Source organism: Erythranthe guttata, chromosome 2 (genome assembly GCF_056151865.1).
Source record: "Erythranthe guttata isolate IM_541 chromosome 2, IM_541, whole genome shotgun sequence".
Classification (NCBI taxonomy): Eukaryota; Viridiplantae; Streptophyta; class Magnoliopsida; order Lamiales; family Phrymaceae; genus Erythranthe; species Erythranthe guttata.
In genome coordinates, this window is record NC_142534.1 from 17,416,305 (window position 1) to 17,441,426 (window position 25,122).

The following is a 25,122-nucleotide window of genomic DNA, read 5'->3' on the forward strand; positions in this document are numbered from 1 at the left end:
TGGCATAGGATTACATGAATACTTCAGTAATAGTTGGGGGCGGAAAAAAACCCGATTTCTTTACAAACCAAACCGAGAAAATCGAAAAAAAAAATATAAATAAAGATAGTTTTATTTGCACAAACTTACGTCTTCCTCTAAATTACAAAGCTCTAAGTGAAAGCCACACCGATGCCGAATTTAAAAAAAAAAAAAAAAAAAAAAAAAAAAAAAAAAAAAACGATGCAAAGATTTCACTCATCTTCCGATTGGTCATAAACGAAAATACACGTTTTTTCGACCTAATTTATCAACTAGGAAACTCACGACACGATATTAGCTCGAAACAAGTCGGTTATTACACTCTACAAACTGATGTCCACCTCTGCAAAGTTCATTACAACATCCTCGATTATTTCATCGAAAATGGTCTCCCCCATTTCGAAAACAATAACCTCAATATCCGATAAAAGATTCATCCAATCTCCGGATTTTGTCAAGTCCCTTTTGACAAGCTTGTCCAAAGAATGAGGCTGAGGGTGTTGAAACAAACACCATTCAATTCTTTTCCATATCTCTTGAATAAGATCCATCCCTTTAGGAACCGGTCGAATATTTTGTGATTTACCAAAATACCCCTGGCACAGTTCCTTTAGAGCTACGTTAGCACAGTCGAAGAGCAGTTTCTGATCATGGCGGGGCCTGCTCGAGAATAATTCCACCTCGTCGAATAGCGAGTCTTCGAGGATTTCAGATGAAGAGTGCCACCTCAGCATAAATTCGTCCATGTTCAAACCCGAGCCTAACAATACTGCTTCGACGTATTCGAATGCTGACTCGACTTCTTCGAGAGAAATTCTTGTACAGATTAATCCTTGGTCGGCGGTTGAAGATTGTTCCTCGAAGTGGATTTGCCGAGGCTGAATTTCTTTTCCAACTGAATTTTGTCACAAAAGGAAGTTGTGTTATTTTTCAGTTTGAAAAAAAGATGGGTTTATTGCATTCAGCACCATTTGTTTACTCTAATTGTTAAAAAAGTCCCCGTGTTATTAATATTAGCAAAAAAACCCAATAATGCAATTTGTTTGGCAAAATACCCCTAAAAATGCATTACACGGGGACTTTTTTTAACAATTAGAGTAAACACAAGGTGCTAAAATGTAATAAACTCGAAGAATGAAAAAGGTAGATAGGAAACAAAAATACATATGTGAGAGTTTTGTTAGTTCTTTATTCAGAATTTTAACCTGGTTGAGATATGGTGCTTGCAGGACTGACATCATCATCCGTGAATAATGGATCGAGAACGGATACGGGGCTGGGTCGACCCGTTTTGTCGATTGCACAATCTGGATCTTCTATGTTGATGCTTACTGTATGGTGTGATGGAGAAGAAAAAAATTGATCTTCTCCAATTAAATGCTGGGAAAAAAAAAATGAACCAAGAATGAGAAAAATGAAATAAACCCGCAACACAACAAAATTCAATTCGAATTGGAATTTTTACCGATTTGAAGCCCGGAGAAACACTTTCTTCATCATCTCCTTTCTTGATATCTCCATCAATTGAATTACTAAATGACTCGGATGAAATATTAATCGTCTTTTGTTCCTCTTCTTCAAGCCTTGATTCAGCCATTTCTTCAATTTCCACAACTATCGAAGATGAACTTTGGTCTGTTGGATTAGAAGAAAAAGAAAAATCTCAGCTGTATTAAATAGTTAGACACCTTCACAATTATCTTTAAAGAAACGATGGAATTTATTTTACCTTCAGAAACTATAGCATCTTTGCTAAAGGATTGAACTTCTAAAGAACATTCCTCCAAAGACTCTACTTTATCCATATTCTCCGCTCGTGGGCTTAAAAGATCGGTTTTTTCTTGCGAAAGTCCACTCACATTCTTACCTACGCCACGTGGCGATAATCTCATCTGGGCTGTAATAAAAATCTCATCACTGTGTTTTCTCGGGCTCAAGCAAGGCGAAAAGCCACTATACTCGGGCAGAGAAAGAATCCTACCAAGTGACTTAGGCAACTTCCCACCCACCGACTCCGTATTTTCTTCTCCATTCTCCATCATCTCCAACAGATGTTTCTTAGCCTCAACATAAATATTCGATCCACCAACTTTCGGATATTGATAAGTCTTATTCACCACTGGCGAAAGTGGCGAACCATTTTCTTTTAATACTGCAAATTTTTCGGTATAGAAATGGTTCCTATTCGGAGAACTCCACCCGATATTTTCTCCGGTGGGGCCCACTTTATCGCCGTTGCTCCAATTCTGAGCCTTTGGAGGAATTTTGAGAACCAGTCTATCAAGAGATATACCCTGTCTCTCTTTTCCCATTGCATGCCTTAGCTTTCTTTTGATTTCGGTGAAAGAGAACTGAGATGCCTTATTATCCATGTTTTCGGTTTCTGGGCCAGGCTTTAAAATGACGATTTTATCCCGAGATTGAAAATCCTTGTCTTCTTCACCCAAGGGATTGCTATCCACTGATTTGCTCCTTCTTCGGAAGAAATTTCGCTGTTTTGGGGTGCTTATTACATCATCGGATTTCGAGTTTAGTGGCTTTTCTTCGGACAAATTAGCAGGCGAAGAATCAGGTGTTTGGTCTTTACTTAATCTGGCATCGATTATTGTCTGAATGCGCTTAACCAAATCGGAATCTTGATCCTGTAATAGTTTCAAGAACAAACCTTTATTTAAACTCAGTGCTTGCAGAGCATCGGTGAAATCGTCTTCCTCAAAACATTTACTGTTGTTGCTCAGTCTCTGTTCGATGAACAGTTTTAAGGCTTCGACTAACTTTTCTTCACCGGGTGGTATTTCAAGATTGATTTGTTTCTGATGAATGTGAGCCAACTCTTCCATTATAATTTCCAGATCAAGATTATCTGAAGGTTTCGTGTTGTTTCTCTTCTGATCCTTTTTCGTATGATTTAAATATTTCGAATCGTTTTTTTGTGAACCATTTTCGTAATCATTTAGCTGGTTTAATGTTGACCCTTGCTCGTTGAACATCTCTTCTTCCATGAGTTCCTTAACACTTGTCTTACCAACTTCAGACATAAGCATCTTACTTTCTTCAGCATCCTAATTTTACGAAATAAAATAAAAAATCGATATAATCAAGAAAATACACAGAAAAAATTAACAATTCGGGCAAAGATATTGTGCAGCATACATACCGCTAGAGTTTCGTGTTTTTCAGTCAAACCTAATAGAATTGTTTGGTTACTCGAATGTCCACCACCTGCTAAACACATAGTCGTAAATTCGAAATTTTGTTCTGAGCGAACATAACTAAAATTCTTGCAATAAGAAAATCTACTTAATAGATCATACCGACGATAGCTTCCTTGCTTAATCGTCTTCTATCTCCAAGCAATCTTTTGGTGGATCTACCATTACGGAAGTCAAATATGCTAATTAAACCCCACATACAACCTGCATTGTCTCTTTCATGCCGTGAAGGGCGTTTCTGTAATTTTTTCTTTGCCATAGCGAAGTGATCTTCCGGCCTTCAATTCTTCAATTTCGTTCAGTTAACTCTCCTGTCACTGCAATTAGCTACCACAAAAAGGTAAGTCGAAAACCAAAATGAAATTCACAAGTCAATTGCACATATAATCTTCGTGCTTTATGAATCACTCAATACACAGGTTAATGTAAGTAACTTGTAACGAAACCTAACTATCGACAAGAGGACTTATCACATGAAAATATTTTCCAAAAAAAAAAAACCCTGAAATTTATTTAGATATATATCCCAATTGAGAGAGGATTTATTACCTGAAACCTGATACAAACATGCAGTTCAATATGCTTCCTCAAATGTTGTCCGAGTAAAAAGGCTAAATGCCAAGTGAGTGTAGCCCTCTCTGTTTGGGCAAGGAATCAACCTTTTTCGACTTTTATCTTCGCTTACGAAACAAGCTTTGTAATAATTGTTTGTGCCAATGCTAATTTGATCTTCCCTTCAACCAAACAGTTATTAACACAAAGTCTCCTAAAAGATTTTTTTTTTACAAGTCTTTGATCCCCTTGAAAGATCAAAATTCTCTTACAGGGTAGGTAGGTAGGTTATAACTAATCTCACACAATCAATCTTCAATTCATCTTAACACAAATTTTCAACAGATTCTCGAAAGACCTTTCCAGATTAAAAAAAAAAAAGACCAATCAAAATCGGAAAAAAGAAGATCGAAGCAAAATCAGAAACTGAAAAAAAAAATCAAGACAATCCCACAAAAAAAAGAGAGGTTTTTTTTATTTTTTCTTCTTCAGAGAATCTCAGACAAAACCGACAGCTCAAAATTGGAAAAAAGAAACTAATAAAAAAATCCAATCTCTGACAGGTATTTCTACAAACACTTAGCGCGCACAAGCAAAAGGTGGAGAAGAATAAAAGAAATGAACAAGGAAGAAGAAAAGAGAAAGTTTAGAACTCCGGTGGAGGAGTATCTAATTCAAAACCGACCAAAAAGAGAGAGGCCCCGATGAGGAAATTACCAACCCACTGATTAAAATGGAGCCAAGAAATTGTGTGTGGGGGCAGCCATTAAAGACTGATGAAACACAACACGGATTATAAGAAAATAAAGTTTTGGAAAGTGCTGTGTGTGTTTGTGCGCTTTTTCATTTGAGAGAGAGACAATTTTTGTAATTAAAAAGAGGAAGAAGAAGAAGTAAGAAATAGTATTTACAGAAATACAGCATCATGTGTGCGCAAATGTGGGACCCATCAAATGCAGAAATATATGTATTTTTTTATTACAATTGTGTAATTACGAAAAAGCCCCTCATGTTCAGGTAATTACAACTACACCCCTCAACTATGAATCTTCTTACACGTCCATCATTGCAGTGTCAAAATTAGTGGAATTTTCTAAATTATGTGGAAATTACCCCATTCGAGCTCCATATTTTGAAACAAGATGGTTATAAGATGTGTTTCTTGACTTGTAAATATCAGATTGTGGTGCTTTAGAAACTGATTTTTTGCACAAAACGAATACAAACTAGAGAAGGTTCTGTTGAATTTGACACCATAAGGGTGTATGTGTAAGAAGATTCATAGTTGAAAGGGGTGATTGCAATTACCCAAATATGAGAGGTTTTTTTCGTAATTTTACCTTACCTCAGGGTGTGGCGTGGCCGTAGAATACCCTAAAATATTTGAATTTAATGGGATGATGATATATTCGGAGTGCAGTTAATTTTATGTTAAAAATGAAATATTGTTTTTCCATAAATGCAGTTAGACATTATTTTACCTCCTAATTTTGGTCTAGAACTAGATTTTGTGTATTTGTTTTCAAGATTTGTTTCTCACAAAATAACAAAAATAAATTAAAATAATAATAATAATATTAATAAATATATAACGAAAACATATCACTGTTGAGTGTTTTCTTGTTCTTTGCTTAAGATTTATACACTGACATGAAAAGAGATATATTATAAGACAAAATAAATTATAATATATGGTCTGTTTGTTGTCTACTTGCCTGTGCCTGTAGTAAAATAGATAATTGCTGTAAAAAAAATATAATCCACCTAATTATATAGTGAAAATATTGAAATTAAAAATTAAAAAAAAATACAATTAATATGGACTAAAAACTTGTCAAATTATTTATGATGGAAGCAAATTTATTGACAAAAGCTAATATTTATTTACTATGTTGGTCTAGATTTGTCGTCGAATTACGAATGGTCGACATAGTCGATTATTTACTTTCAGAAATTCCTTTTTTTTTCTTTTAAATAAATGCATAATGGTTAATGTTTGTCCTTATCATATAAATAATTTGAATTTTAATTTTGTTTGCCTCCATGAAAAACAATGTAACCACTCAAGAATATTTGAATTTGTCTTTTTATTTAATTATTGTTTAGCAATCATTAAGGATTTGGCCCTCTTCTTGATAATGATATTTGCTTTTTTAATACTAAGTCAATCTCTTACTTATAGAACAATTAATACATATTGTTTTATTGTGAATTTATCATCTAGCAAAAGTTGTACACAGTATTAAATGAATATATAATATTATTTGTTATAATAAGCAAAAATAAAATAAAAAATGAAAAATGAAAAATGTAGATACCCCTCGTGAAAGGCATCATAATTAAATAAAACAAAAAATAATAAAACTCTGAAAAGAGCATAAATTTTCTAGTTGTTTGGAGTTACCAATTAGGTGCCAGGTTGTGCAGGTCTGCTGCACTTTGGTCTGAATACTATGCAATTTATAACCTATAGTCAATAATATATATACATGCATTAATTTTATTTTATGGGTAAATTACAACCAACTCCCTGAGATATGGTCAAATTACGAAAAAATCCTTCATGTTTGGATAATTACAACTACCCCTCAACTATGAATCTTTTTACGCGTCCACCCTTATGGTGTCAAATTCAACATAATCTTTTAGATTCAGTGGAATGTTCTCTAGTTTGTACTCATTTTGTGCAAAAATGCAGTTTCTGATTCACCACAATCTGATATATACAATCCAAAAAACACATCTTATGATCATCTTGCTTCAAAATGTGGAGTTCGAATGGGATAAAACAGGTACAAAATTGAGAATATTCCAAAAAAATCTAGAAGGTTCCACTAAATTTGACACCGCAAGGGTTGACGTGTAAGAAGATTTATAGTTGAGGGGTGATTGTAATTACTCAAACATCATGGGATTTTTTTGTAATTTGACCGTACATCAGGGGGTTGGTTGTAATTTGCCCATAATTTATTTTGTTACTTCGTCTACCTCATATTAAATATTAATAAACAAATTGAGTTTGAGGGGCCATTGTTTCTCCAACTCCAACACTGATATTTTGTCCAATTAAATTGAAAGCTCCCCCTACAAGACATATGCCTAGCCCCCCACCCCCTTTATTTTTTTTTTTAAATTTTACCACACACATACAAATTAAATAGTTGGTTGAAAATGTTTAAAAAAAAAAAAAGATAGTCTTCGAAGTTAGAAAGTATTGGCAAGAAAAATCGAATTCAAATAGTTAGAAATATTGCAGTATATTTATTCCACCAACTAGTTCATATTATCGAGCAATTTAATTATGTGGTGGATGGGGACAAATTTATGTTGTTGTAACACCAAAATAAAATAAAAAATAAAAATAATAAATAAATAAAATAAAATAAAAAAGTTGGAAACAATTTTATGTTAAGATTGTGATGGGTTTCAAAGATGCCACGATTCATCTCACTTCACTGTCTTCGTGTGTTGTTTCACTGTCCAGCAAAATCAACTTGCAGGAGGAATTAATTATTTTTCTTTTTTTCTTTTTTGGATATTATTCAAGGTTGCTTTTTCTTATATCCAATATGCATAAATTGTTTGTTAAAGCATAAAATTTAGATGGTATTTAATGTGTATGTTATAATTCTTGTTGTATTTTGGTACGGACCTGTCGCTAGTTGAAACGATTATTCGACATACGGTACCATTATTTTCGCAATATTGCAGTAGAAAGCGAAATCTCTTGCCCCAAGGTTCCCATCCACTGACTAGACAATTTTTTTTTTGTGGAGGAACATAAATCATGGTGACTCAACAACTCGTTACTCGATCCTACGACTGAAATTTCCATTGGAGTAGATAATTTCCACACTATGGTCGTCGGTACTCGATTATAGGACCTTGCACCGACTTACCATCTCCGAAACAGTTGGGTTGTACCCATGCAGACTTAATTTTCGTAATCGACAAACACTCTAGCTTGATCTTATTGTAAAAAAATATATTTTTAAAAATAAAAATAGTTATCACTCTAATCTCTTTTCCTTCTAAACAAAACCTAACCTAACCCCACTTCCTCCTTTTTCCCTTTGCTTATCTCAAAAGAGAAGTGGGGAATTTAAAAAAAGTTAGGGGGAGATGGTGAAAAAATGATGCCCACAACCAACAAGCATTCATTCTATGTCTCAAAATTCAATCATGCCCACCACCAACTTTTTATCTCAACACACACACACACATGGTGCCCAATATTTGTTCACATTTACCAATTACTACTATTTACTCTTACAAATGAATAAGCTTAAATTCTATGTTAAGTTAATGGTAAATAATTATATGAACGAAAATTGAGAATTTTATCAAGGGAATATTCGTTTCACCAATAGAAAAAAAAAAAAAAAAGAAGTTACAGTCCTTTAAATAAAATAAATATTAATATTTATTTTGCACAAAAATAGCTGTTACCATGATTCAAAACAAAACAAAAAATGAGAACAATTTACTCTAAACAACAAAGAAATTATAATTTTTTATAAAGTTTGATTAAGATAATCAAAAGTATTTTGTGACGAAACCAACCCTTTTTTGGTACAACTCTCATTTCAACGATCTTACATAAGCATAGGATGCTGCCTTGTTTGGACAGTCTTGTCTTGAAAATGAAGTTCAAATTAAATAATGAAAGAAAAGCTATTAGTTTTTGAGTTAAATCACAATCGGCTATTATAATAACATAGTCTATGTAAATCAATCTTTATTTAAATAGTAAATGTATATAATTATGAGTTGGATTATTAGGTAAACAATAGAATGATGAGTCATGGACCATAGTAATTTAATTGATAACGATAATGAAAATCAACCTACCTTGGCCGACAGTTCAAAGTATCAATTGGGATATATCATATATCTCTACTCAAATGTTGAGGAGAAACAATAATTGAAATATGGTACAAATGACTTTATTTTCAAATGTTAATAATCACTTTGAGATTATTAGATTCCGAAATTGAGAAGTTGGGCGATTTGGATTAAAAAGGAGTAATATAACCAATTAGGGAAAATTGCATCCAGCCCGCAAAGATAAGGTTAAATTACAAAAAAACCCTAATGTTTGGGTAATTACAACAACTTCCGCAACTATGTATTTTCGTACAAACCCCACCCACATTTAGTAAGTAAATTTGAAAACGTAATGGTGGACGTGTAAGACAATACGTAGTCGAGAGGTTGTTGTAAATATCCAAATATGAGGAATTTTTTCGTAATTTAGTCTTACCTTAGGGGTGTGATTGTAATTTGCTCTAATTTAAAACAATATTTTCTTGGGCAGAAATATTGTAAAACATTATGTGCTATCCAATACTATTGAGGTCTAGATTACAACCGTGTGGTCCCTAAATATAATCGCAACCAAATCATTTGATCATTTCTAAGACAACTTTTTTTGTATTATCACAAGGAATAAAATCAGATTAAGGCATAAAAGAGACAAGGTTTTTTATTTATTTATATATTTTATAGTCATAATCATTGAACTCAAAAAGACTTCGTATATGTATTCATTCTCAAGTACGACAAATTCATGTTGTGATTCGAGAGGGAAAAAAAACAAGGCTTTGGTACAAACTAACCCGACAATTAATCATATGAACCATGCGTAATAACCATGGTTAAGTTAAAAAATTAATCCCTTAAGATTAGGCATTTTTTTCTTTAGATGCCTTGAAACAGATGAGAAGCATTAATGCTTTCCCACAAAAAGTGAAATCAATCATCTCACGGGTAATTGACAGACTGTTTCTAGAGGACAACCTTTAGCTTTTCATCCCAGCACTACTAATATAGTACTACATTAAGGCCTCGTTTGGTTGGGGAGATTAGCCATGATTAATCTATTGGATTATTGAAGGTCCAATAATATAATTGAGTTTCATTATATTATTTAATCTTATCCTGGCTAATCTTATCTTGGCAACCAAACGTGACCTAATAATACCCAATAGATGTCCAATATTCTGTAAGAACCTTTGGCCTCAATCATTTAGGAAAGATATTATTTTGAATCATTTTCATCTTCCTACATGTAATGTAACACCAAAGTATTTTTTATTACACGTATGTGGTGGAGATTTTGATTATAGTGGCAAATTACAAATATACAGAAACTTTTTTTTCCTAAGTTTCGAGATATAAAAATGAATTAATAAGAGTGACGCGTGGGGAAGGACTAGTTAGCAGGCGAAGAATTAGGTTTAGGAGTTTGTTTGATATATAATTCTAACAGATACGTTTATCTGATGTGATGAGATTTACCTTGTGACATGTGGCGACATATTTGAGCTCCGTTTATGTTCTTTCCTGAAGCAGTCACACTACCTAAAAACGAAGATGTAAATTTGGGTTATCGCTCCGTGTAAATTGCACGAGTAAACAAACACGAGATTGTGATGTTAATTGGCAGTTTTTAGGCAAATCAAAATGTGGCGAAGCATATTATAATTTTTAATGAAGTGTTATATCAATAGGCTACCTTCAGTTAATGATGATGGTATTGCAGAGTTTTCTCTTTCTCCTCCTTGCTTTCCTTAGGATACGAGCAGTTTCTTCCTCGGCTTGCTCTTTCGAATATTCATTTATTTCTAACAAAAATAACATCCATACTTAGAATTACAAATAAATCTCGACCCAGTGCAGGAAACAAGTCACGGGAATATTACCTGTTCCTTTTTCCTTCAACAAGCAGGAAAAACCTGCATCAGTTTCGTCATCTGATTCGATGAGAACTCTACAGTCCTGTGCCAATGTCAATGTACATATATTATTGACCATCTAGGAGTTTCTACTGCTACGAATTAGTACGTATTTTTGCAAATCAAACATAAATGTTCAAATATAAATGCTAATTATGAAAAAAAACATATGGAGATAACAGCCACTTATCTCGTCCCAATTAAAAACTCGCGTATATCAAGACATCATAACAAGTAACATGGAGAGTAAAAGAAGAAAGGGAAACAAGAGCAACCATTTGATTGGGTGATGGTTTTATCGGGTTGCTCCTCTTATCAAGATTTCCAACTTTAGACGTTGCTCGTTCTTGTTTTACTGATGTCCAGCCTCCCGTTTCAGCCTTCGGTAGTACACTTGTTTGCTGTGCTTTAAAACGTCTTGTTGCACTACATGCAAAAAAAATCTTAAATTCAATAGGGAAAGATGAGGGCAAGATTGGTAGAATAGAAAAGAAAACTCAAGCTGAAGATGAGATAACAAAAATTGTGAACAAAAATTATGCAGCCATTCTGTATAATGACTAATTTGTGAGGTCCTTGATGTAGTGGGGTGCATGCAAAGAGGGAAAGTGGCCTAAAATACCTCTATAAGATTGAAAAGACCTATGGAGAGGCAAAGAAGGAACAAGGCCCGCTTCTTCTACCTTAGAAATATATTATGGAGCATTTCTTCAAACTGTTTATATTGGAATCTAGGATTCAGTTGTGCGCTCATATTTACTACTTATTTGTTCCGATGACACTGCTTTCACACATAGAACACTGTTATATGGACGGAAAAACTAAATGAAATAGTTCAAAGCAACAATACAGCTACTTTCTTCCATCGGATCCCTATAACCTAATAATTCTTGAAGTCGGGGACTTGGGGGACAACACATAAAGTATTTAGGATATCATTTGATAGGGTAAAAAACTCGAGCCTGTTGTGGATCAAAATGTAAAAGTTGGAAACTGGTATGCAGGATATCCAATGATCGACCGACAAAGCCTTTTAAACTTGAGCTATCAATCAAAATAATGAATAGAATGAACTCCAAGAAGCTTGTGCATTTTCACAGAACAAACAACAGACATTCGAATTTGGCTTTCACCTCTATGAAACACTTAAATAAATTCCTTTTAGTTTACTATAGCCTTAATGCCATCCAGAGGAACTCAAACAACCACAACAACTTAAACCATATTTCATAAGTTACCCAAGATAACCCCATATACTAGAAAGAATACAGATCATCTTTGATTACGTGATAGGGTGTATGCAAGATTCATATACAATGCAAGTTATGGGAAAGCCTGGAGTACGTACTTGTTTGGAAACTGAACTTCCAGTGGAGGAGCATAGCAGCTAACAGCCTATAGAAAAGTAAACATGTATAAGTTCTCGAGAAGTTCTTCAAGATAACTAGTACAATTAATAATCAAGCTGTTTTCTATGTCTTATAGTTGCACAGAAGAGTACCTTAGGCCCGCGTATTGAAGGGCTTGTTTGCCGTTGTATGGATGTCTTCATGCTGGATGACATTGCCTACAAGTATTTGAATTTGAAGACAAACTGTGATCAAGTAATTCTACTGGAAATGCATACAACCCGTGACTCATTATCAACCTTAGTGATCCAATAATAAAGATGTTACACAAAACATACCTGTATTTCTTGGCAGAAATCCTTGTGGATGTCATTTTGTAATTTCACCATTTGCGAGTCAATTTTCTCTGTTAGAGCTGAAAGCATTGAGATTATCTCCCTCGGACTCTCTTGGTCGATCATCTGCTTGACTTGATCAGACAGAGATTTCAAGCCCATCTCCAAGCAAGTTCTGATGTCTTCTTGACCTTTTTTCTGGTCAATAACAACTTAACGGACTTTAATTTCAACAGCCAATTAGCTTCGGTGACACAAGCACGTCAAGAGAGTAAAGACATGAGAGAGCTGGGTAAGAAACTTTTACCATTGATTGCAGTGATTCATCATGAACAATCAATTTCTGCCACACGCCTTTAGCTGAAGAAAAATTAGAAAATTTGTCATGTACTATATAACGTGCTACTCGTTTGATGTCAATCTTTTTCATTATATCTCTTTGTGTTTAGCATAGCCCTGACAGTCAACTTAAAAACATAAATACTCGGGCATTTAAAAGACACGATTAACTGGATACTTCTCTATTAGGTAAGTGTCTTAGTAACTATAAGGTTAAATTCACATAATCACTAGGAGGCATTCCTGAATTTAGTGAAAAAGGCAGATAGAGGTGCAGTTTCTCTGGGAATGAAAATGTAAGTTACTTTAAATTCTCATTAAAAGATGAAGCTATGGTATACTCACTCTCTAATAATACTTCTTTTGTACCCTTGTTTACTTGCATGATGTCGCTCTGAACGGAGTCTAAAATCATTCCAAGCCTGCTTAATGAAGTTTCGATCATTCCCATTCTGTGCTCAAGTTCTTCACTAATCTGACCTGCTTGTGAAAATCCAAAAATAACAAGATGAGGACTGTTGTCAGTGTTGAGTTTATTGGTTCCAATCAAACACGTGATCACATTATTTTTCACATAGAAGTCTGATCTCATAATCAGAATCACAACACAAACTTCCAAATTTCTTAGAGTTTTTCTAATTTCCATGTTAAACTTCTTACTCCTGGGAAACTACTTAATATAAGAAAGACTAAGCCATTAAAGAATAATTATGGCTGTTAAACGCTTCCTAACTTCATGCTGCAATAAACAAGCAAACCAAGGCAGTTATAATGCGTAATCTGTAAAATGTGAATCTTACATTTGACTTCTTGACCAGGCCACTTGCGTACCAAATTGTTGGAATTTCTAGATACCATCATCTGACTCTCTTCTCGTGAGTAACTAACTGGAGGCAAGCAAGATGTCCTCCTTGCTGAGTTCTCTCTTTCTTGAGATCCTATTTTCTGCAAATAATTTTTGGAAATTAAACATGTTTTAAGCAAGTATGCTGTAAGCATTAAAACACGAAGAATATTAAATTCTATTGATTCTTTTATTTTCATCCTGTTGAGAACACTAAAAATCTGATAACATCACTTTCTATATCAGAAATCACTAGTTGATAACAATATTAAAATCACTAATCTACTTTTATTTCAACAATATTCGAGATCCAATAAATCCTCTAATTGAGTACACTGTAAATACATGTGTATGTTATATGTGTGTATACATGCAAATAAACACATAATATTATATACATACCCACCTCGTTAGTGAGGATATCATCTTGAGAATTCTGTGAAAACTGCGAGAAGAGACCGTGCTGTGATGAAACTCCCTGCGAAAGTGTCAACTGTGATTGTTGCGGCTGCTGTGGCCGAAGCTGTGATGCTGTTTGGCTTCTCCCAAATATCGAAGAAGAAGACTCTAATCCACTCGAAACCGCACTCGTCTTCCTAATTAAATGCGCAAAACACACAGATCTTCAATATCAGAGCCAAACTTGCTCACAAATGTTCAAATAATTACAAAAAAAAATGATTGAATCAGTTTTCTACACGTAAGTTGGTAATTTAAAATATATTACTGCATTTCTCTCATTACTCTTGTATCAATATACACATCGACCAAACTAATTAGGGCATCTCTGTAGATCTCAGATTATTCTCGTAAATTGAACATGTGTATATTTAAATCAGCAGAACGTTCAAAATCATTCGAACTAATCAGTGCATCTCTGTCAATCTCACATTATTCTACTAAATTAAACATACATATATTTAAACAGCAGAACGTTCAAAACCATTCGAATTAACCGGTGTATCTCTGTCAATCTCAGATTATTCTCGTAAATTACAGATATGTGCATTTGAATCAGTAGAAATTTAAAACCGTAGTTCTAGTGCATACGAACAGAAACAAAAAAAAAAACGAAAAATAGAAGAAATATAACCTAGATTGCGGAGGGAGAACAGAGATAGAGCTGAGATCGCAGGCTTTGTTGATCTTCAGCTTCATTTCTGATCGCAGATCCAACTTCGTGCGAGAAACTGTTACGCTTCGAGAAATAGCGTTTTCTGAGTGAATCGATCAATTCGAACTTTCAAATCTGTAACAGACGTTTGATTCTTCTGTTTCTCCGGTGCCTTTTCCTGCAGTGTTTGATGATTTTCCTCTGAGAGTAGTGTGTGGAAATGGAGCGAGAAATTGGTGTTTGAACTTTGTAGGGTATTTATGGAGGAAAGTTTGGACAAGGAAGTATACAGTAGCAGTCGGAAACGGGTCAGGGGAATATTCGGGTCAAATACTATTCAACCCGTGCTCGCCTAGTCCAGGCCCAGAACCGCTCCGCCTTTATAATAGGCCCACATTACCTTCTTTTTCCCTCTTGGGCGAACCGGCCCATTTCCCTCAGGGCCCGGTCCGGGAAACTTTAGGCCTCCGAGCAAAGCTTTACATAGGCCGCGGCTATTCGAAATGTTAATCTTATATATAAAAGAAAGAAACGCTGGCCAACCCTAAAAAACCCTAATGGTAATATTACTGTCTATTATTGTAATATTACTGTAAACACAATAATATTACTGTGATTGACGGTAATATTACTGTTTTTATAGTAATATTCCTGTCAACCACATCAATATTATTATTTTGTTTGGATTTTTTGTTTGTTTGAGTTATTCACGAAGTAACGTAATAATATTACTGTCTACTATTGTAATATTACTGTTGCTATAGTAATATTACTGTTGCTGTAGTAATATTATTGTCACTATATGAATAATACTGTATTATTATATTAGGCCCCGTTTGGTTGGCAAGATAAGATTAGCCAAGATAAGATTAAATAATCTAATGAGACCCAATTATTTTATTGTAGCTTGAAAGGTCCAAAAAAAAAAACTCATTAAAAGGCAAGATAAGCCAAGATAGGGCAAGATAAGCCATGATTATATAATTTTGGCGGGTCGACCCGGCAAGTTATTGAAGATACCAAACATCAAATTAAGTCCAACTATTTAGTTAATCATGGCTTATCTTAGCAACCAAACGGGGCCTTAGTGTACTATATTTTCTTATTATGTATTAAATTAATTATTATTTTTCAATATTTAAATAATATGCCGTGCATCGCACGGGGGAAAATGCTACTTCGACTAAAGGGAAAATAAAGAAATATTAAATAAACCCATTAATTATATGTCCCCTCTTTTGTTTTTGCAAGACAAAAAAAAAGGATTTTTATGCAAAAGTCCCCAACCAAGCATGTTTATTATTCTAGGTTTAGGGGACATATCTCTTTCACCAATAAGCTCATCCCTTTAATATTTATTATAACTAAAGGAAACATTCATGTATATCCCAATATTACCCTCAACCATTTATACCCAATTCTTAATTGTAACCCCAATTTATCAATTTTGTCCACAAAAGTCCAATTTTGACCACAAAAATTCAATTTTGACTTTTTTTTGAAGTATAATTTAATATGCTCCAATTTCATCTTTAACTTAATTTAATCTCAATTTGACCCCAAATTTCACAAATTATTAAATTTTGACCCAAAACTTTTTTTTTTTTTCAAAAAAAAAAAAAATTCAAAAACTTTTTTTGCCGCCGGATTCCGGCGTTGACTTTTCATTTTTTTTTCTTTCTTCCGGATTTTTTCGCCGGTTTCCAGCGTTGACTTTTTTTTTTTTGCTTTTTCCTTTTTTTTTTCTTTTCTTTTCTTCCGGATTTTTTCGTCGGTTTCCGGCGTTGACTTTTTTTAGTGTTTTTTTAAGTTTTTTTTTTTTTTTGGTTTGGTTTGTTTGGTTTTTCCACGTCCGCCGCTAAACGTTGACCGTAATTGTGCTGTCACTGACAGTAAATTAACGTAATTATACTGTCAATGATAGTTAATTAACGTAATTGTACTGCCGTTGACATTACATTTATGTAATTGTGCTGCCGTTGACAGAAAATTAATGCAATATTATTATTTTTTATTTATTATTATTTTTTTTTATTTTTTTTTATTTGTTGACAAGTCAACGTAATTATATTACTGTCGTTGACAGTAAAATAACTGTAAACACAATAATATTATTGTCAACAACATCAATATTATTATTTTTTTTTTGGGTTTTTGTTTTGTTTGAGTTATTCACGGAGTAACGTATTAATATTACTGTCTATTATTGTAATATTACTGTAAACACAATAATATTACTGTGGTTGACGGTAATATTACTGTTGTTATAGTAATATTCCTGTCAACCACATCAATATTATTATTTTGTTTGGATTTTTTGTTTGTTTGAGTTATTCACGGAGTAACGTAATAATATTACTGTCTACTATTGTAATATTACTGTTGCTATAGTAATATTACTGTTGCTATAGTAATATTATTGTCACTCACAGTAATATTAATTCTTTTGGTTTTTTTTATTATGTTTACATTTGTTGAACGGACAACATAGTAATATTACTTTATTATACAATAATAATGAGTTTTGTTGTGTTAATATTAATGTGCTAGAGATTAATATAGCAATATCACTGTGTTAAACTATAGATTAGTTAATTTTACTGTGTTTAACAGTAATATAGTTAATATTACTGTCATTCACAGCAATATTGCTGTTTAAACGGAAAAAAAAAGTTACAGAAAAAAAAAAAAAAAAAAAAAAAAAAAAAAAAAAAAAGTCGACCGCCGTTGACCGCCGGTCAACGCCGGAATCCGGAAAAAAAATCCGGAAGAAAGAAAAAAAAAAAAAATTTTGAAAAGTCAACGCCGGAATCCGGCGGGAAAAAAAAAGTTTTTGAAAAAAAAAATTTTGTGAAAAAAAAAAGTTTTGGGTCAAAATTGAATAATTTGTGAAATTTGGGGTCAAATTGAAATTAAATTAAGTTAAGGATGAAATTGGAGCATATTAAAGTAAGAGGGGTTATTTTAGTCATTTACAAAAATCTAGACCATGTGTGGACTTATTGGTAAAGGAGATTATTGTTTGGATCTCTTTATGAACAAGTACCCACTGATGGGCTTATTTGTAATATGACCAAAAAAAAATTAAAAAAATTCGAGCAATCTTTAGCAAACTATCCAACACCAACGCCCAAGCAAAACCTTCAACAATAATGTTCTAAGAAAATGGTACAAATCGAATGTGTTTTGTCAAAATCGATCGTATCCGATAATTTTTTTATTGTGAAAAAACTATTAAGAAGTCTCCATGAGCACATATTTGTGTTATTATGTTGAAAAATCGATGATTTATGGATACAATGGATGATTTTTTGTGATAATTTTGGAAAACCGAAAAATCGACCTGCAAATGTTGATAAGTCCGATTAATATACACTTTAAAATCTAAACTAGTGAAAACTTGTTTCCAAATCATCGTGGATATAGATCACTTTTGTGTCCAAATCATATTAATATTGTGTTATTCATTCTGCTTTTAGTAGTTGTAATTTGTGTTCATACAAGAATTATAATTACAACATACTAATGTCCTAACAAGTAAATTGTTACAACTAAATAAGATTGATTTTATAGTCATATAAATCATCAATATATATATATATATTCTATAAATATTTTGGTGGTTGAAAGTGTATATATCTAATTTCAAAGTAATTTGCATGATTATAAAAAAGAAAAAATATCATAGGGAAGTAATTGGCATTTGGCGCGCAGGAATTGAATACTTATGTCTAGTTGATTAAGGATAGTTTAGCGCGGAAGAAAGATAATTTTATTTCAAGTTGACAAATAATTAATTAAACAAATAATCGGTGACAAGGCAATGGCATAAGCTGACGACTTCATAGACGGAATATGCTATGGGCACCAGAATATACCTTCATTCACTGTGGAGTGTGGACTAACAAAATTGACACATTCATTCCTATAGTTTTGACTTTTATTGTGGATTTGAAGAAATCTCTTTTTTTTTTTTTTTTTTTTATTAAAATTATTTGTTGGTTTAAGTTTCTAAATGATGCATTAATTGTATTTTTCTCATTTTCAACAAGAATATTCGGATTAAAATTAAATAGGTAATGTTTGTTTCGATTTTAATCACATTTTTATTCTTTCCCGAAAACGAGTTTATGTTTAATAAGATTTTTCCTTTTTTTTAAAGAAATTCATAAACAATTTAAAAAATATCTCTCTCATCGGATACAATTTAACTGCTACATAAAAGATATATTCATCACCAAAATTATTTTAATTCTCAAAGTATTCCCTCAAACCAAATCCAAACATTGCCTAATATTCCGCTGTCTTGCTCCATCAACTACGTTACACGCTACGTTGTTGCGGAGCACAGCTCAAAAAATTAACTAACATAATTTAGATGTTCTCTTTCAATATTACAAAATTGCCATTGTTTAATTAACTATATATTCTTTAAGTTAGTTTGGATGATGACGTGGCTAATTATTGTAGGATGATTTGCTTCCATCTAGACTAATTTGGTCGGAATGTTAAAATTCTCCAAAGTTATTGGGCCATATTTGCATACTATCTAAATAAAATCCAATTCAATATATAAGTATTTTCACTTAAAATTCCCCAAAGTTATTGGGCCATGTTTGCCTATCATATTGTGTTTAAATCAAATCGGAATAACTATTCACTTATTTAATTTTTTATTTATTAAATTAAAAAAAAAAAAAAAAAAAACTATGTTTAAGAGTTGAAATCTGGTTTTTCCAACGATCATAAATTGATCTTCTTTTTAAATTTTTTTTAATCAAATTTCATTTTTTTTAAGAGCAATAAACAAATTTGCTCCCTAAATTATATATATAAATATATACATGTAATTTTATATTGATTGTTTATTAGTTTATTAATAAAGTCAACCGTAGAAGAAGCTACACTTGGTCTTTTGATATAGTGCTTGCTGCAAGCAAAGAGCCAAAACTAATTAGTTGACCTCTGAATCATCTCCACAACATTTTCCCAACAATTTCATCAAACTTTGTTTTCTTCCCCAATTTCATATACACTATATATATACATATATCTATATATATGTATATGTATATGTATATATATATCACAAACAAAAATGGCCAACAACAAGCAAAGCTCCAAGCCAGAAAAAAAAAAAAGTCTACTTCTGAAATATAATTTCTGAGCAGTTTTTTATTTATTTAATTTATTCAAGTTATTTGATGGCAATGGTGGAAATTCAGCAGCAGAATAACAGAATCAGGTATCCGGAAATTGATACGTCGAATTTGAATTTGAGCAGCAGCGGCAGCACGAGGAGCCAAATTATGGGGGAATTGGAGGTGCCGAAAACGACGCCGTATCTTGCTCTACAGGATGACGTAATGTTTGTTGCCTTGGGGAAGGATGTTAAGGAAGGTGCCACTGTTTTAATGTGGGCTCTGCATAACTCCAGAGGGAAGAAGATTTTCATACTACATGTTCATCAACCTGCTCAGAAAATGCCCATGAGTTAGTGCTTTTATTTTGTTATCAGTAATTTCTAGGGTTCTATTGTGTGTGTGTGTGTGTGTGTGTGTGTGTGTGTGTGTGTGTGTGTGTGTGTGTGTGTGTGTGTGTAATTTCAGAATTTCATTGCGGTTAGTTCGTTGGATTTTTGAATTGGCTTGATCATTGATTGATTGATTGATTGATCATATTAGTTTTGCTATTGTTCAGAATTGTTTATTCTTCTCTGTTCTTCTCCAGTAGTTCTTACTGATCGCAAAACCCTAATCATAGCCTTCTGAAATCATCTTTGGTATTGGATGATTACATGTTGTTTCGTATACGTTTTTTTGCTTCAATTTGCATTTGGATGACGATTTTCAAGAGAAAGTAAATGCAACCACAGCCCGAACTAGTCTAGGGATTTGTTGTTTGATTTTGTTTTGGGGCGAATCAATTTCGCGTATCTCCTTCTCTGCTATTACACTCGCTTCACTAGAATAAATTGCTGAATTATGTTTTGCTTCTGGATTTGCAGTGGGCGGTAAAGTTTCAATTAGCCTACTGGATGAAGATCAAGTTAAAGCATATCATGCGAAGGAGAGGTTGGAGATGCACAAGATTCTTGACAAGTATACTCGAACTTGTGACCGAGCAGGGGTATTGACCGTTTCTTGTTTTCTCAAAGATTTTAGTTACAGAACATACTTAAAAGTTTTAGTTATCAAGACTTAATAATGCAACTTTTTGCTTAGTGTTTCGATTGTATGTGCTCGCTATATAGGTACGAGCAGAGAAGCTATACATAGAAATGGACTCTATTGAGAAGGGCATAGTGCGGCTCATAACCGAGCAAGGTATTAAATGGCTTGTCATGGGAGCGGCAGCTAATAAGCATTATTCAAGGTATATTGCTAAAATATCCTGTTTCAGACAAACAAAAATCTTAACTCAAAATTTATTTGACTTCATTTATAACCCGTTCGAATGGCGAAGTTGGTCAGATTCTTAACTGATTACTAGCATTCTCTGTTTGTGATTGCTAAAATGGATTGGACCCCCAAAAATCTGATCACAGTTTCTCCTTACGTACTGTTTATTGAGTTAATAGAAGTTCCTTAAAGAAGAGGATTCTTCTTCAGTAGCTTTTTAACACTTCTTGATTTACCATTTTCTCCTCATATAAATAGCAGCTCTGTTTGTATAAGCTCGAAAGTACCGCTAGTTTTGATCATTATAACGTTTATTTTCTTTGGCTTCATGTTTCTTCACTTCCTGTCATAAAATATCGACTCCATTGTCTAAGTTTGTAGCTTACTATTGGTTTGCTCAAAATTGCAGAAAAATGAAGGATCCCAGGTCTAAGAAAGCAACTCATGTGTGTGCAGAAGCACCTAGTTCCTGTCACATTTGGTTTATATGCAAAGGGAGCCTTATACATACGAGGTATTCATATAGAGTGGCACTTAAATTACATTATCAGTCACTCAATTCCTAAACAATCATTCCTTGATATGTTAAGTCTAATGCTGTGGGTCAAATCTATGTAGGGAAAGTAAAGTACAAGAAAGTCCAAATACCAAAGAAGTTGCACATTCCTTGAGATCCCGATCAGGGGCAGAAGGGGAAAGCAATCAAATGGGGCTTCGAAGCACAGGATTTAATAACCGTATGTTCAGTTCTGAAGAACCGCCCAATGGCTTTGCATGGATGTCACCCGAGAGCAGTTTGAATCGAGAAGGGAACTCTGACTGGGACAGCCTATCGAGGGGAAGTCCTTCAGTAAATTCACGTATTTCAACATGTTCTTCAAGTGAAATAATCGAGAATTCGTCGGCCTTAATCACTGTTCCATGTACTCAGGAAAATGAAATCGGGTCTGGTTCACCTATAGCTTCCACTGCTATAGTAAGTACATCAATGTAACAAAAGTGAAATTTTCCTTTCTCTCTTTTTGTTTTTTTTTTGAGAAAAAAAGAAAGATCCTAAAAATGTATATTAAGCTATTAGCTTTATCGATCAAGGGGAATTACTGTAGTAGTTAGCAGAGAAAAAAATGATTAAATATATTACTGGTTGGTTGTTTCTGACTAGTTGATGAATTTGAGCAGGAAGGGAATACGAATGATGAACTTTATGATAGGATTGAACAATTTATGGTGGAAGCAGAAAAATCGCGGAAAGAAGCATATGAGGAATCAATTAGGCGTAAGAAAGCTGAGAAAGATGGCATTGATTTTATTCGCAGAGTAAAGTTTCTACTCTGTTTCCTATCTTTCTTCTTTTGTTTTAAAATAGAAGTATAGTGATATGATGCTCACACACGTACATATATGTATGTATATTGGTTATAGTTTAACATGGTTTCATCATATAGTTTCTTGAACTTTTTAGCTTTTGTTTGTACATGCATTTTTCATAGTTCTCTCTAGACGTTGTTTGAACTACAACAAAAATCTATCCTCGTCCTTTTGGGGTATTATAAATTTCTTAAGTTTCCTATCTGATTTCAGAATATTGTAACCTTTTAAGCTAATTCTTCATCGTCAATCACCCGGCAGATGACTCACATTCATTCCATTCACATTTTAGGCTAAAGCATCCGAAGTATTGTACGTGGAGGAGCTAAGACGCAGAAAGGAAAGCGAAGAAGCACTAGCAAGAGATAGAAAGGAAACCGAGAAGTTGCAATGGGAACTCAACGGAATAATGGAAGAACTCAGAGTTGCCCAAGACCAGAAGTACTCTCTCGAGTGTCAAATAGCAGATTCTGATAGGATGGTCGACGAATTGGAGCAGAAAATGTTTTCTGCTGTCGATCTATTGCAGAAGTACAAGCAAGAAAGAGATGAATTGCAGGTGGATCTTGATAATGCCCTCAAGGTAGCCGAGGAGCTGAGAAAAAAACAAGCTGAGGTGGCATCGAGTTCGTCTAAATCTCAATTCTTTTCAGAATTTTTTTACTGGGAAATTGAAGGGGCTACGAGCAACTTTAGCCAATCCTTGAAGATCGGTCAAGGGGTGTATGGAAGTATATACAGAGGGAATCTCCGGCACACACAAGTCGTTATAAAAATGCTACATTCAGATACCCTGCAAGGACCTTATGAATATCAACATGAGGTAACCTGATAGTCAAGGAACCTGATAATTGATGAATATATTTATTTATGTTTCTTTTGAGTTTTGCCTCTCAATCATAATATCTCCCATGTTTATACATCCATTTTGCCTCTCTATACCACGAAATTATACAGCTCTATTTCCAAAAGAGTTTCATCTGCCATCTAGTCTGTGCCTTTCAAATGTACCCTACTAATGCTATCACTTATTTTCACATTCTATTTGAGTGCTGACTATATACTGGTATTAACCCTGAGATCTTTTTTTCGCCTTTCATGTTTCAACAGCTGTTCACTATGTTAGATAAAAAGTAAATTATTGCCTATTACAATTTTATATCTTGTCTTCTTGTTTTAGGTAAGTATCTTGAGCAAGTTGAGGCACCCAAACATAGTTACCCTCATAGGAGCCTGCCCCGAAGCTTGGTCTCTTATTTACGAGTATCTTCCGAATGGAAACTTAGAAGATCGACTCAACTGTAAAAACAACACACCTCCATTGTCATGGAAAACTCGAATCCGTATAGCTGCAGAGCTATGCTCTGCTCTCATATTTCTCCATTCTTGTCGCCCAAACGGAATTGTCCACGGTGATCTCAATCCAGGAAGCATTCTCCTCGACGAAAACTTCGTGAGCAAGCTATCCCATTTCGGAGTTTCTCGAGAACTCAATAAAGACAAAACTTCAGACAACAATACAACACTATGTCACAGGGCTGACCCGAAAGGAACCTTTATATACATCGATCCAGAGTTTCTCCTAACAGGAGAGCTCACTCCGAAATCAGATGTGTACTCTTTTGGAGTTATATTACTAAGACTGTTAACTGGAAGACCTGCAATAGGGCTAACCAATGACGTTCAAGTTGCGTTGGATAAGGGGACTTTGAAAGAAGTGCTCGATGCGGCAGCTGGCGACTGGCCGTTTGTGCAGGCGAAACAGCTGGCTCATTTAGCACTCAGTTGCGCTGACATGAACAGTGGGTTCCGCCCTGATCTTGCTTCTGAGGTGTGGAGAGTGCTTGAGCCAATGAAAGTTTCGTGTGGTGTAACATCTCTGCGATTTGGTTCTGAAGAGAGCCACCATATTCCAGCCTATTTCGTTTGTCCCATTTTCCAGGTTAGTTGTACTTGAAGAAAACATCGTATATATGATGCGCATCGTATATATTTCAATAGAATTTCGTTACAAGTTATAACCTGGTAAATATTTATCCGTTGAATTTTGCAGGAAATCATGCAAGATCCTGTGCTTGCAGCTGATGGTTTTACGTACGAATCAGAAGCTCTCAAGGGATGGCTTGAGAGCGGCCATGATACTTCACCCATGACCAACCTTAAACTTCCAAACTGTAACTTGGTGCCTAACCATGCACTTCGATCCGCAATACAAGAATGGCTACAACAATCTTAAAGCCGTATTCATCTTCCACACGTTCTTTACCTTTTCTTTTTTCCCTCATTTATTTGTAAAGGTCGATTTTATAGGTGTATATGCACATTGCAAGCTGTATAGTACATTGAAATACGTAATAGCGTATATCTTTTGTTTTGGGTTATCGGTTCCCACTTTTCGGTTTTGTACTGCTCTACAGAGTGGCGATAGTTGCCTGTGGAAAGGCTATTGGTTTTTGTTTTGTTGTGTGAATTGGTGACTGTTATTGGAGTGTGATGTGCCTGAACAAGTTTCCAGGTGGTTGGAATTCTCCTTACACTGTATGTGATGCCAATAATGTAAGAGACTGTGCTTATGGATTCTGTGTTTCCATCCTAGTGTGTCTGCTGCATAAAGCCAAATATCCTTTGTGCAAACAATGTTGCTTCTCTTCGTGGAAATATCGATTTAAAAGTACAGCTTCATTAGTTTAATTCTTTTTATTGATTTTTATTTTGGAAGCATTAAGCGTGAATTTTATCGAGTTAAGTTTTATCGTAATAATGCGAGAAAATTTCGCCAATCGTTGCTACAATATTCGACCTCAAAGATGCCCAGAAAAAAATTGTGAAACTTGTTCATCTACGATTGAT

General features: G+C 34.0%; 3 protein-coding genes across 6 annotated transcripts; 1 reads left to right on the top strand and 2 right to left on the bottom strand.

Annotated features, from left to right (window-relative positions):
* Nucleotides 1–221: 221 nt before the first annotated feature.
* Nucleotides 222–4,673, bottom strand: TRM15 (GPI-anchored adhesin-like protein, putative (DUF3741)). 3 transcript variants are annotated; one of them, XM_012988284.2, is made up of 7 exons: nt 3,783–4,673; nt 3,336–3,550; nt 3,179–3,243; nt 1,751–3,083; nt 1,487–1,656; nt 1,227–1,401; nt 222–916 (listed from the first exon to the last, which is right to left on the bottom strand). In XM_012988284.2, exons 2-7 carry the CDS (start codon nt 3,490–3,492, stop codon nt 345–347), a joined length of 2,472 nt encoding a protein of 823 aa, XP_012843738.2. In that variant the 5' UTR covers nt 3,493–3,550; nt 3,783–4,673; the 3' UTR covers nt 222–344. The 3 variants fall into 3 exon arrangements, with proteins under 3 accessions (XP_012843738.2, XP_012843737.2, XP_088670681.1); XM_012988283.2 differs by having other exon boundaries at nt 3,179–3,246; nt 3,783–4,667; XM_088814555.1 differs by having other exon boundaries at nt 3,179–3,246; nt 3,336–3,560; nt 3,783–3,921.
* Nucleotides 4,674–9,861: 5,188 nt separating this feature from the next.
* On the bottom strand, nt 9,862–14,759 carry PRD3 (putative recombination initiation defects 3). Of its 2 annotated transcripts, none has more exons than XM_012988286.2 (12): nt 14,483–14,759; nt 13,796–13,985; nt 13,346–13,490; nt 12,891–13,025; nt 12,514–12,566; nt 12,210–12,404; nt 12,024–12,089; nt 11,871–11,917; nt 10,798–10,948; nt 10,490–10,565; nt 10,303–10,411; nt 9,862–10,148 (listed from the first exon to the last, which is right to left on the bottom strand). In XM_012988286.2, exons 1-11 carry the CDS (start codon nt 14,545–14,547, stop codon nt 10,305–10,307), a joined length of 1,230 nt encoding a protein of 409 aa, XP_012843740.1. In that variant the 5' UTR covers nt 14,548–14,759; the 3' UTR covers nt 9,862–10,148; nt 10,303–10,304. The 2 variants fall into 2 exon arrangements, with proteins under 2 accessions (XP_012843740.1, XP_088670699.1); XM_088814573.1 differs by having other exon boundaries at nt 10,071–10,130; nt 14,483–14,730.
* A 4,664-nt stretch (nt 14,760–19,423) lies between these two features.
* LOC105963816 (U-box domain-containing protein 33) lies at nt 19,424–24,948 on the top strand. Its single transcript, XM_012988287.2, has 9 exons — nt 19,424–19,996; nt 20,511–20,632; nt 20,757–20,878; nt 21,314–21,418; nt 21,523–21,880; nt 22,084–22,221; nt 22,565–23,095; nt 23,453–24,214; nt 24,326–24,948. The coding sequence occupies exons 1-9, from the start codon at nt 19,708–19,710 to the stop codon at nt 24,506–24,508; spliced, it is 2,610 nt and encodes an 869-aa protein (XP_012843741.2). The 5' UTR covers nt 19,424–19,707; the 3' UTR covers nt 24,509–24,948.
* Nucleotides 24,949–25,122: the final 174 nt, after the last annotated feature.